A 14,398-nucleotide genomic window follows, 5' to 3' on the forward strand; every position below is an offset into this window, starting at 1 on the left:
CAAAAATCCCCTATCATCAATCCCAAAGTTGCGTCCCTCCTACAAAAGACAAATATTGATTACGAAATATCGATTTATCTAAAAAGAATCAACAAAAAAACACGATAAAATATTTATTAGACCTCAATCCTACATATATATACAATAACAGAATCAGATAGCCAATCGATAACAGTTTCGCTAAGAAACTCAACATAAAGTACAGTTATAAGACTCCAGGCTGTGAAATCATATCAGAGATCTTAATTAACGAGGGAAGAAGGAACAGCGCATGATTACCCATAATAAATCAAAATCCCTTCAACGTCGTTACCAGGACATTATCGCGTCTTCGGAACGATGACAAAATACAAGCATAAACCAATAACACGAATGGTCCGACCTCGTGCAAGATAGTACCAACTTATCATCCAATAAATCGTACAGCCGCCATACGTAAATACAGGATACCAGCTACCAACCTAAACAGACCTATTACCAACTTCCAGCTTCTAGCCATGCATCTAATCAAGTGCATGTAAACCGCATATAGTGGATCGTGCTGTTGGATCTGGTGAATCCGATCGCTATCAGATCATTAGCTAAAAACGACTTGAAACAAGGCACGATTGCCAACCTTCGTACTAATAATTTATTGCGTTTACCCGCCATAAGAGATATTCCACTGTCAATGCCATGAAGTTGGCAACGGCATGCGCGATTCCCCCGGTCTCTTTCAAATATGGGACCCAATCGCCTCAAGGCCCATAAGAACGAGCGGACCTCTATGAAGCTGATCGCTGATAGGCCCTCGCAGCCTCCGAACGGACATAGGTACTTGCCTTTACGTTACGTTATGTTATACCGATGTTATGTGAAAGTCCCGTTTCTCGCCGCAGGCTTCTTGCCACTGATTGGAGCGTTCCCTCTTGGTAGTGGTCGCCCTGTTCTTTTTACTTTTCTCTGCATTTCCCTACTTTTTTTTATATTACTTTCCTTTATCCACTTCCTGGTACTTGAGAGAGTTTCGTACCTTTTAAAATGCCCGCCGGATCTGCCAATACAAAGCAGCGTAGAATCCGTCCGGAAATCCTTAAGCCAATGTCTCAGACTAAAATCCGATATTTGTGAAACTTTGACTATGTGCAAAATAGACGCTGTTTCAACCTCGACTGTACTTCGAAGAAAATTGTCCCGGTATCGAATTCCAGCTGCGTTTACTATGTTCCTGGTACGAGGCTACCAACTGCGATACGTCGAATACCTATTTTTATGGGGTATGGCAAACCTTTTTTTTTCACCATAAAACCTGCTCAACGGCAACGGATGGAATCTCGGTCGTGTCGCCATCTCTTGCGTCGAAGCGAAGACGCGACTCTGTTTTTGCGATGAAACTAGTTACGTCTGACGAACGTTACTTGGAATTAATACAGTTAAGGTAACGTCATAAATTCTCTTGAATTATTGATAGAAACTTTGTTTTCTATAAGAATCATTTACGTTTCCCATAAGCGCCGTATGCATATAGACAGAAGCACTGTGTAATTCCATGGAAACACTAGAACAATTTTTACTTCCTACAGAATTCCATGGAGCGTACGGTTTCTCATTGAATTCCGCATAGTCACGTACGTACTATATATAGTGTGTATATATATATATATCCCATATGATGAAATTCATCAATAAAATCCCCATGAATCTTCAATCCCAACAGTTATAGTAGCTTACCGCTAACTCGGGGTGATACCGCCATACGAGAATCACGCATAAGAGAAACCCGTGGTATCCATAAGAAACAAAAACATAAATAAAAGACCCGTGAAGGCTCGTATGGCCCAAGTGGAGGGGATATTGTACCGCTAGGTGGCAGTGTTACATCGATTCGTCGTTCTCTCTGAGTTTTTCTCTCTTTTTTTTTCTTTATCTTTCTCTCACTCTTTCTCTCTATCTCTCTGTCTCTCTTTCTTCCTCCCCCTCTCTCTCTCTCTCTCTCTCTCTCTCTCTCTCTTCCTCCTTCTCTACGTTTGTCTGTACGTCTGTCTCTCGCCGGCACACCGGTTCGCTTTACCGTTGCTGCCGCTACTAAGCTGAGACTCACATTGGCTCGTTGGCTGCCCGTTGGGTCCACAGTTCGTTCAACCACAGATGCGATGGAGACGCGCCCGAAGAAGAGGTTCTTGACTCCATGCCGGTATCCACGGTATCCAGGCGGGCCTCTGCCCAATGACGATTCGGTGGGGTTTCGCTCGATGGGTCCTGAGAAGGCCTTCGCTACTAGCTCAGTAATGCTGGGCCCCTAGATTCGTGTAATATGTACCTATTTCGTCATTCCTAAAGCGAAAAGGTCGTGAGTGACCTCGGTCGAGACACGTACCGCGAGGATCCCAGTGGGCCCCATTGTGGGGCCTCACTGAGAACGGAACGGGCTTTCTTTGTATACTATATATATATATAGTATACAAAGAAAGTATATATATATGTCAGTCTTCATGTTTTTGTTTCATCTTCTCGAGTCCACTCCTATTTCTACTTCTTCGTGGGCCCTACGAAAATTTCTTTTTTACCAAACTTTTTTATAGTGCTATTATTAATACTTGATGATCTAATAACAGGTTTTTCTTTTTAAGGTAATTCGACTATGCCAGAAATTTAGATGCGTGACTTGAACTTGGAATAGTTGGTTAACGAAGTTGGGACTTATGGGAATTAGAGGATTCGGTTTTTCTTTCTCTTTTTCTTTTCAATTTCTATACACGGTCTTTACCAAAATTACAGGAAGCTAATTATCGCCATTGACATTTCAATGCTTTTTTCAAATGTCCCACTATACGGCCCAGGCGAATCGTGTAACCAAGAAATGGAATTTTGGTCCTTTGTCCCATTAAAATTGCGCGACCAATGCGGTTCCTTGGAACATCGTCTACACTTGTTTCCCCTTTGTCATATTTCTTTTTTCTTTCACAACTTACCGGATATACTCCGTAAGAAGTTACGTGCAAAAGAGTTTTTAAGGTGATTGTTACACGCGGTACTTTAACCTCTGTACGTTTGCGAATATAATTATAGGGCAATATTTCAATAGCGATAATTAACTTTTGACCTCAAATTTAATCCAAGCGATTAGACTATGAAAATATGAGAAATAATTATTACACAAAAATTTTACCATTTTTTTTACAAATTTCTAAATTAAAAAAAAGTTTATTCCAGTACATCAGACATTTTTTGTTTTGAAATTCATTAAATACACAATTGATGCATTCATACTTATAAATAAGTTCACTCACGCCTTACATTGAAAATTCTTTTTTTTTTCACAAGAGCTATACAAAAGTGCACATCAATGGCGTTACGCATTATAATTAACCTCTATAGGTTCCTCTCGGCAAATCTTCGTTGCATGATAATTTACGGGCTTAAAGGTATTATATTCGCGAATTCGTGTCTCACGAATGTTTCCCGGATATAAGTACCGACAAGAGAAATATAAATTAAGTATCCGTTATCCAAAATTGCATAATACCAAAACGGAACATTCCAACCACCTTACAGTTATACGCGATTATAGAATTTTTTTCTTTTCAGAACAAGAAATTTCATTTCAATCAAACTTGAAAAAAAAATTTCAATTCAAAAACAAGAAAATTTTCACAAAATGAGAAATATTGTGAAATTATATAATAAAGATAAAAAAAATACAGAAAAGACCTTCACCTTGAATCATTCCACGTCCTAATCTAAGTTCTTAAAGAAAACTTCGACCAATGGGACACCAACACGTGACAGAGATAAACGCGATACGTTGCGCGCGTCTAAATCGATCCCAACTTCCATGGACATTTCCGCGATGCTTTTCCACCGAAATAAAAAAAGTTGGTTAAGAAAAAATCTGAACAGTTTGAATTTTTCATAAATTTGACATTATACCAAATTCCTCCCAAAACCTATAGCAATCGATACTCTATTTATTCCAACTTTACAAAATCACATAAAATTTTTCGTAAAATATTCATCAACTCGACTTTGACCTTTTGACCTTATATTTCCATTAGATTTCAGTTCCTTTCACATATTCCTAAAATACGTTAAATGATTTAACGATTTAAATCCTAATTACGTTTAAATAACAATCGAGAATAACGTTTACTTTAGCACCGAAAGCCGACCGAGGTCAACGACCATTGGAATATTTACGTACCAACGCGACAAGTCGCCGCTTGGGAACTTGTCCTGTGGATGCTCCAAGTTCGATCGATAATTCATTACTTCTTAATCAACCAAGAGCAGCTGAAACGTTATCATTAATTTGAAATAATAAAGATCCGTTTCAAATTTAACGACCGATCGCACACCCGTAAAGAAATTCACGTGCTTAGAATTACAACAGTCTCATATTCACATGTAAACTCAGCATAACATTAAATAGTCAATCCACATATAAGATTCAAGTCGCATAGCCCATTAGAAATCAATAATGATCATCATATACAAATCCCATAAATTATAATTATTATTATACCATTGATCCTACACTAATACCCAATAAACCATAACCTGTCACATCTCAATATAAATAAACGCACATTTACATATGAATGACTATTAATTTCTGTAAATCCCCGAAAAACTCATCCACGTTTCAATGTATCATTTTATTAATCGCAAGATGAATAATCGACCACAGCATCTTCCACTGTATTCATCAGTATTAAAATTCTCCTCTCATTATTTCATAGCGACTGAATTGAAAATTTCAAAATTATAATTCAAAGCGAGAGCGATTTTGAAAAATTTTCAGATCGGTAGATCACTCAAGCGACGAAGGATCACAAAGATCGCGGATCATGAGGATCGCCTGAAGTCGGCACGACGATGGATCAAGGAAGCCTAGGGCGACTCCTTGACCTCGGTTCTCTTTTAAAAAATCTTGGCGTATCAAATCAGCAGCTATACCGAACTACGTGCCGAATTAAGACGTCGACCTGTAACGTTAATTGAAAGGCGAGCGAATGATTCCTCCTTGCGGTACTCCAGCCGAAATCCGTCAATTTTGTTCCGTTACAGTTCTAGTGGCATTGGTTCGATTTGCCCGTTAGAAACATATTGAATTGACGACGTCGATAGGACCGACGTGCGGGTACGCCTGAATTTCAGATGGACGGTCTACCTGATGATTAACGATAACTGATGATTAACGATAACCGATCCATTGTAGCAGTAAGGTTATAAAATTATGATTATCATTATGGATGAAGGTGGATGACGAATATAGTGAAAAAATGACGACGATGACGTATTGGATGAAGAATTTGTGGATCATCGTTTTGGCCAAGGTCAATGTTGATTTCGTAAGCCAGACAAAGGAATCGCGTAAGGTATAGCAAACCGCCCACGGTGGGATTCTTGGTAGGTAAAAGGAAGGGATTCGAAATTGTAGGAGTGAGAGAGAGAGAGAGAGAAAAGATATTTTTGGAAAAAAGGAAAGGAAGAAAAAAAGGATTAGGAGAAAAGGTATCGTTGAGTTAGGTTCAGAGTTTCGGCGAGTCATCAGAACGTGAGGTTCAATAATCTCCGAAATGGCAATGGCCTCTTCTTCCCATGATTCTTATTCTTCTGCCACCGCTTCTTCTTTCTTCGCTTCTTCTTCTTGCTTATGCCTATCGGCTTCGACCAATCGGGAAAGACGAATAGCAAAAACCTATTTAAGAAAGCAGCAAGGATCTCCCCTCTTCCCCTCTGACCCTATAAGACCCTGAGGGACCCAACCAATTCTGAGATCGATAAGTCAACCAATACGGTACCAATTTTTATTGGTTCTTTTTATTCAGCACCTTCTGTCCCGATTGCGCCGAGGTCGATAGCTTCGTTCGACTTGATCAACTGGAACTCGATTGGAGGATTTACTAAATTATTAAAATTATATCGATCCGCCGTTGATCTAATCGTCGAAATTCACGGATTTCGAGAATTTAGCGCGAGTTTCTATGTTGCGCCTTTTAAACGAATTAATTCTGATCGCGCAAAAGGTAACATTCCAAATCGGTAAGGTGTCGTCTGCTGGAATGCATAATACGTAAGCCACTTTCCAAACGGCCTAAAACGAGGAATGACTTCACCCAATTTTTTCTTTTTAAAGATCTTTTTATATTTCGCGGTACCGTCATTCGTTTACAGTATCAAGATAATTAAAAAAATGGTATCCGAAAATTCTGACTGGTAGCTTGTTCCGATATGAATGTAAAAGGTCAATGACCTACTGGCCACTAAATAACTATGACAGGGAACGACATTGACATTCGATGGCCAATCTTGTTGCCACCTACGCTCAGCAAAAAATAATAAGAGAACGTCAGCGTACGAGCAAAAGAGTATAGATGTGTATATTGAAAAAACAAATCGCATTCTATCTATATCGCATATCTATATTTGCATATTATAGATATATATATTTCAGAAAAAAAAAAATCGAATTCTATCACGATTTCAAGATTAAGATTTCAACCTTAACATATTTCAGGATTAACATTCCAACCTTTTGGATACCAATAGCCAATTTCAATGGCACCGTGATAAACGACCTTATCGAATTCCCAATGGTTGCTGCTGCTTTACCTAAATACTGCACAAACTTGCCGACTATTTATGGCATTTTTATTCTCATCACCTTCATTTACTTTCATTACCCGTATTTATATCTCATACAGACAGGATACATTTTCCAAAGCTTTCTTCCTGGACGACGTAACCCATCCGGAGTAAACAAAGCAAACCCACCCAGTTTCCGTCAATTACGAAATACCATCGAAAATCTTAGGTTTACTCAAGATTCCGTACTTGACAAAAAAAAAAGAGAGTAAAAGAAAACAGACACCACGTGTCGTTAGGACCGTGCCGACCATTAACCCAAAGATAAGTGGGTATAGGTAAATCCCCACGAATTCCCAATAAAAAAATAGCAAAAAAAAACTGATGTTATAAATTAAAAAAAAAAAGGACAAATTATAAGGTAAACAAAAGGGTTGAAATTTCATTTCGTAATTTCGGTTAATGACGTATCAAAAGAAGGTGCATAAAGAATGCATGAGGGAATGATACTAGAGGGGGAGATATAATACAAGAGTAGGGGTTGTGTAGGGGGGTGGGGGGGTAGAGGAAGGGAGGATTTTGAACGAGTTAACAAAGTGGGGGATGAGAAGGCGGAGAACGCATGTGCACCTATAAGTGCGTAAACGGAGTTTCAAAGTGGTATGATGGTGGGGGTATCCATGAGAGGGGGGGGGTAAAGAGGGGTTGGAGGGGGTAACAGCTACACGGTTAGAGCACCTGTGGATCTTTGTACCGTGGGCCGGTAGAGTCACTCACCGACCACCACCACCGAACCTCCAAACACGATACTCCTTTCAAGTTCAAAACTCAGCCTGCATAATTAAAATTCACTGATAAGAATTGTGAAAAAGAAAAAAAAAACGTATAAAAGTCGAAAAATTTGGAAATACGAGAGAAACAAAATTTGTTGTACGAGACACGTTAGTGAAAAAAAAAAAACAAAATAGTTTTAAAAAAGGAATGGACGGAAGACGAAAATATTGAAGGAAACTCAAGCGATTCCACGTTAAAGCACGGAAGCACTTTTATGTCATTTGGAGGATCCTGAGAAGAATTTCGGTGGTGATAACAGCTGATACCGCTACAGCCAATCCTAAAGCTGACAAGTGCAAAGATCGTGATAGAGAAAATTTGGAGAAAAATATTTACAAAAATTTTTATAAAATCCAACATTATATCGTGTAAATTTAAAAAAGCAAAATTTTTAGGGAGTCTCATACTTTCACGGTGTTGTGATTCTCAATGTTTCTTTTTCCGTCCGTGTGTTTTCAATACCATTGATGTGTCTTATATGATTAATTGCATATCGAAAAGCCGGAGGTTTGTGTGTCGTTCGTAAGATCTGTGCGTTCGGTGCTGTCGAATTGTTTCACAGGTGTCAACCGGAGATCGGTGAGAGAAGGAAAGAGTGACGGGTCAGTTTGAGATAATTTGACAGTGAAAAAGGGATGTTTTGTCGTAAATATTCGATACTGCGATTCTCATACGTTAAATACAGATTCGATCCTGATCGATAAGCTGTGCATTATTTAATATCGATTTTCTTAACGCGCGTGTGAGATTTAATGTGCCGATGCAACGTGGAGATACAGTGAAGATCAATTCCGGGTGAAGAGAAATTCGTTCGTCAAGATGCGGTGGAAGTTTATTTGACACGTGCGCGTGCCAGAGAGAGAGAGAGAGAGAGAGAGAGAGAGGGAGGGAGAGAAAAAAGATACAAAAAGAAAGAGAAGAGTACAGAGAGCGAAAAATAAAAAGCAATACCACAAAAAGACGGAAGAGAAATCGGGAGACAGAAAAAGATTTCTTATGGTGACATAATCGAAATTATTTTTAATATATTCGATTGATTGGTGAAGGAATAAAAGTGCAGTGATTTTGATTCACGCTGAATCGTTGCAGTGACAACCGGTGATTAATATTCTACTATCAAAATCATTCCTTTCTTTTGGATACCAGGATATGAAATTCGGACACCATGCCTAGCACCATAAGAGGTAAGAAATAATTTTGGCAATTCCCATCGTCGAAATTCCCAAAATGTAAAAAAAAAAAAAAAATTTTACCTCTCATCTCAACGTCAAATTTTAACGCCACCGATATAATAATTCGTCAAATTATATAATTTCAATTTATTTTTATTTCCTTCGTTTCGACTTCCCATCAAAGGCATATACTTAAGCCTAATGCACAGGTCGTCTGTCGCTCTCCGAATAACAGTGATTGTCCTCAGTGGCTTCGGCGGGGGATTGAATAAGAGGAATAAATAAATTTGTGAAGGTAACAGTACTCTATGTTGCGGTCATGATGGCAGGGTCACTCGAGGTCAGTAACACACTGACGCTGACCACGATATAAAGTACAGCAAGCCTACGCGCGTGCCTGTATACCAGCATAGGATCATCACAATATCAACCCAGTCTACCACCCACAAAACATACCCCCCATACAACCCCATGCACCCCCAAGTACGCAAAGCACAATGCATCCAGAGTGAACGATCGGCCCCCCTCAATCGATCGGGGAGACTCGACCAGTAAGGGTTGATTATAGCTTGTTCGAAAATAGCCCATCGATAAGATCAGAAAAGGTCACGAAGGTTCAGTGCTTGGTATGATAAATAAAATAATAATAATCATTAATAAAGAATATTTTCCAAAATCTAATCAACCCCGTCAAGAACGGTAGCCATGACAAAAATTAATATTTTCCGATTTCTCAGTAACCTCCACTGTTACCCTATCTTCAAAATCATCCAACCCATCGAAGGTCGAACCTTTGACGAATCCTTCCGCGTAAGGATTAGGTATATATATATATATATATATAACTTACGTTTAACACGTAAGACCTAAAGCCTTTGCGGGCTGCGAGGCAGGTGGCAAAGACCTTGGATCGTTACGATCGATTACCCAACGGAGTGGGTTTCGGCTTGCGGCAGGGACCGGCCGGACCGGGCCAGAACGGGCCAGGAGGGCCGATGCCGCTTTCGTGCCTCGAACACGGCGCTTGCCGGTTTAGCCACGAACAAAAGCCGGGGTCGTTGACCCTCCGACACGTAGTGTATATATAGGTAGAAGCTTGTGTATATATATATATTTATGAACGTATACCTATTTACTATACAACTGCCTATGTTAGAGAGGAACCTCTGAAGACTCCGGGACCATAGACGTCCCCAAAATCCATACGACGTCTTACGGTCCATCTTCAATCCTTTTTTCTATCGCGTTACCAGCATCGTAACCACTGGTACATCGCGGTCATTGGAAAAAGATATTACGTCAGAATTCACTATCAATAGATAATTATGGTACTGAGAGAAAAGACGTGACATACTCGACTTTTTATTATTCCTTGCTATGACTATTATTTCTGGTTAAAATTTTATGTATGGTGGATACTTGACTCATAGTTGAATCGTGTTAACTTGTTTTTTATAATTATTATTTATTCTTATTTTTTGATACTGTCAATCATGGTACTCACTAGGATTGTGTATCTACTTATTCGTAAGGTAATTCATTGTCGGGGATATATATGGTTTTTATAAGGTAAAGTGCTGCCTCTGTCGGTCGATACGGGCAACTCAAGTGAGACCGTAAACCAGTAGCGGGAGATTGTACCTTTAAAGGTATCAGAAGTGTATTAGATAAGAAGAAACGTCTCTTTGACAAGATCGCTGATTAATTCAAGTTCATAACGCACGTTAGAGAAGGAACGCAACGAGTCACCGGAATGGAGATGTGGCGTGAGATATCTTATGCGGCAGTGACCCATCGTGACCTTAGGCGATGGTTCAAGAGTCGTAACTTGAATCTACGTAGCATGGTATATATATATATATATATGGCCGATTCTATTTTTCCATAGGTATGTTTAATCGATCGGTACCTGTGCGTAAATTTCATGGTATATTTCCTGGTTGATATACACGTCGAATAAAAGTTGTTTATCTTATTAAATAAATATCCTGTACGTGATTCTTATGATCGTAATACTCGGGTAGACACTTTCGAAAGAAAAATCGTAAAATTATTTTTGACGAGGATTCAGGTTCTTCAGCACGAAGAACCCGATGCCGGATGTCTATATAAGAGATACCCAAATTACGAGGAAATATACCGTTATAACAGTAAACCGGGTTCTAAGGGTATTGAATATATGTGTGTGTGTATATATATATATATATATATCATTTATAAATATAATGGCGTTAAACAACGGACACAACTTAACCGAATAGATTATCTTTTTTGTTTTTGGTCAATTTAAAAAAATTTTTTTTCCTTTTGTATCGCGCCACTAAATTCTTGTCATCTCGACTCTTCGCTGTTACGATTTTTGTAGCAAGAAATCGCGTGACGATTAACCTTGACTAATCGCGATGATTTTAGATTTGGATAAATCTGGAGAGGAAATCCCGTTAAATATATCTAAGAAAATAATTGATTAGTGAGTTTAAAGGGGTCCCTTCACTTCCATATTTATATGATTGAACTGTTGAGTATTTGGCTGGTCGAATCACGTAATTCCGTTACGCACTGTATTTAGGCAAAATCAAGTGAAATTAATTGATCAATGATTTATTGACTTTAGTTAATAAATATTTTATTAACGAGTTTTCCATAGAAGATATTTTCTGAATATTTATTTTAAAAATCGACCTTTGACCCATGACGCAACTATTAGTAAACCCATGGTAAATAGCTTTTCGAAAAATGCATTATGGCGTATAATGGGCACTGGTCGCCATTAGTCTTGCAATGTATTATATCATCCGGTAATGGAGAAGGGGTCAATTAGCGTGGACGTTCGTATATGACCTGCTAATTTCCAATTAACTTTACCTCCGCGCAGCCCCACGCATTCGTCTCCGTCGTTTGCGTACGCGCACGTAGAGAGCGAGAGAGAGACGTATGACGACAGAGGGTCGATTTTCGTTTTACAGCCAAGTGACAAATGGCAGTTTACAGTTAACTCTTTCGCGCAGCCACATCGGAGATGCATAGTACGATTTCATGCATAATGGATATATAATACACGGGAGGCGGCCAAATCGACGCGTTCTCCACTTCATAAAACATGAAAGACCTAGGTCAACCGGTGAACTTGTAAATTCGCATTATGCATAACGACCTGGTTGGTCCAAGTCCCCGTGCGAGATAGGATAAACGATATTAAAATGAAAAAATGTATAATCAATCACAGTTACACAAATTTTAAAAAAAGGCCAAAATTAAAAAAAAATTTTGATAATTTATCACTGATATAATTACGAGTACAATTTTTTTCGTAATATTTGATGCGTTTACAAAATTTCATATGAATATCGTAACGTGTTACGGAGGTCATAGTATGTGTATTTTAATATTAAACGAAAATTTGAAATTCCCTATATGATATACTTACCGTGCATAATACATGTAGTTCGATGTCAGCATATACGTATAGAGCCGTAAGGCCAATAGAAAATCATGAGTCACAGATTCCTCGTGTCACTCACACGATGTACGTATCCCTATGTGATCGAAGGAGAGAGAGAGAGAGAGAGAAGGGAGAGAGAGAAAAGAGGTTTGGAAGGTATAATAATGCCATAGGTACAAGTAATGCCAACCTAACCTAACAGGCAGGGAAGGAAAGAAGGTACCTACCTACCTACTCAGGCCTTGCCTGGCTCTCTTCAGTCATTGAACTCCCAGCTCTTTCAACTTACCAGCTGTTTCTTACTCGACTCTTCTCTGCTTCTCTGAGTCCACTTCCCTTTCCGCCGATCCCCACTTCACCCATCCCCAACCCGCCTTTACGATTCCCCATTAGCCTCTCCCACCCCCACGCCACTTCACTCTTGGACCTTCATGGCTCACTGTAGCGAAGACTGCTACTACTACTATTACTACTATTGATGCCATATTCGTCATCATCATCATCATCATCGTCATCATCGTCATCGTCACTCTACCTATCACTATTACCACTGCTGTTCAATACTTCATGACTGTTGGCTTCTATTCGTCACCTTGGGATTACTAGGTGGATATGTAGTCTCGTGACGATACCGTTTCAGGAAGCAAACTCATTTACGTCCCATTGAAGTGATACGTGCAACTGAGGGGCACTGGTGGATATCGGTATTGAATTTGGGAAATTTTCTTTTTGTCAATTTTAAAAAATTTTTAATTGTCATGAGTACATCCAGGATGTATTAATTATTTGATAAGGTTTTGTGATACAGAGTAATTGACCTGGGACCGGAAATGGATCGCGGGATCTTTTCGGTTGGTCGACCGCGTCTGGTCTCGGTTCGAATCTTATGGGTATAGAGGATGAATTTGCTTTTTTTTTTATAATTGATTTTGGGGAATTCTCAAGATTGGTCTTGAGTGAACTTTGGACGATTTGAAACTGGAGACTGATTTTTTTATTACTTCATTGACAGTCTTGCGATACACGTGTCCAGGGATACATACTTTGACTCATCTAGTAACATTCTCTTATTTACCCTACAGCTATAACTCCCTCTTGCCTTGACCTCATTTATCCCCAGATTCCATATTACGGAACGCACAAGATACCGTAAAGAACGTACCGTTCGAGTCAAGGATCCATGAAAGCATGCGATTTCAGATAAGGACGCTTCCATGGATTTCTCGTGCCGGTGCTTCATGCTCAGCAGCCGGTACCGTCTTTATTGGTTTACAAAAGCAGGAGAGAAAAAAAATTATAATAGACTAGAAAATTCACACTCGGTAAAACAGAATATTCATTAGTCGTAATATCTAGTTGGCTCGACGTTGTTCGATGCAACGAAAAAAATTCCCTAGATAACATTACCAGCGATACATATCTCTGTGTACAGTAAACCATCCGACCACGTGCTGTCGTCTGACGTCTATTAAAATCGTCGCACTGTCATCGACAGTTCTGACACTTTTGACAGCTCCGACACTTTTGACGTTTGTCCAACGTCCGATTTCGTAACAAACTACCAACCTACCGTCCCACCTATCAGCAGTATTGTCGCTCTTCCCTGTGGACTCTCCATGAGGTATTCGATAGCCCGCCAAGGGTCGTCGACCGCAGGTGCTGTGCGCCTCTCATACCTTGTCCATTCTCACTGGCTGAAAAGCCATCCATCCTCTTTCTGCGTCGTAAAAACGCGAGGCGTTATTTTTGTACGAGCCAATCGTCAATTCGTCATTTGTGATACAGCCTTATTTTCCATACTCATATTGCCGGTCACAGTCAATACTGAATACGGTAGAACTCAGATTTTCAATATTATGTGACTTGTCGAGCTCATACATATACTTTTCTTAAATTTAAAATTACGTCGGATTTAAATTATTTATTGATTTATGATTTGGAATTAAAATTCAATTCAATGGTTAAAATTGCAGCAGGTAGCCGATTCCTTTGTATTCTATTCAATGTGGTGATAATAATCGTTTATACTCATATGTTACACACGTGTCATAAGGTTGTCGTACTTTTTGCTCAACAACTTGTACCTTGATAATAAATGTGACAATAAATTGCGTTACGTTCCTGGTAAGCTTGGATTATATTTACAAGGTCTTGTAACTGCTTCCTTATTGGCGCTTAATAGTACACACGTGTGTTCAAAGTCATGGACGGTTATGTGTTCACGCATATCAATTCATCTAAGGGAATAATCTTGACGCATTAAGTGCATTGTCCTGGGGAATGTGAATTAAAAAATTTGTTATTTTAATTAAAATACCGAAATAATTGCATATCACATTTTATCTGCCCACCCGGTATATTATGGGTATCAGAATGAAAAAAG

General features: G+C 39.1%; 1 protein-coding gene across 2 annotated transcripts in view; it reads left to right on the forward strand.

Annotated features, from left to right (window-relative positions):
- Positions 1–7,318: 7,318 nt before the first annotated feature.
- The window catches only part of LOC107264875 (probable nuclear hormone receptor HR3), an 88,963-nt gene continuing 81,883 nt past the window's right edge, over positions 7,319–14,398 (forward strand). For both annotated transcript variants that reach the window (XM_025082089.1, XM_015733629.2), the window contains exon 1: positions 7,319–8,585. Coding sequence is in view for 1 of the 2 variants with exons in the window: in XM_015733629.2 (XP_015589115.1) it covers positions 8,567–8,585 (19 nt within the window). In the remaining variant the exon portion in view is untranslated. The remainder of the gene's footprint in view (positions 8,586–14,398) is intronic.

The sequence above is a fragment of the Cephus cinctus genome, unplaced genomic scaffold (assembly GCF_000341935.2).
Source record: "Cephus cinctus unplaced genomic scaffold, Ccin1 Ccin1_scaffold0201, whole genome shotgun sequence".
NCBI lineage: Eukaryota > Metazoa > Arthropoda > Insecta > Hymenoptera > Cephidae > Cephus > Cephus cinctus.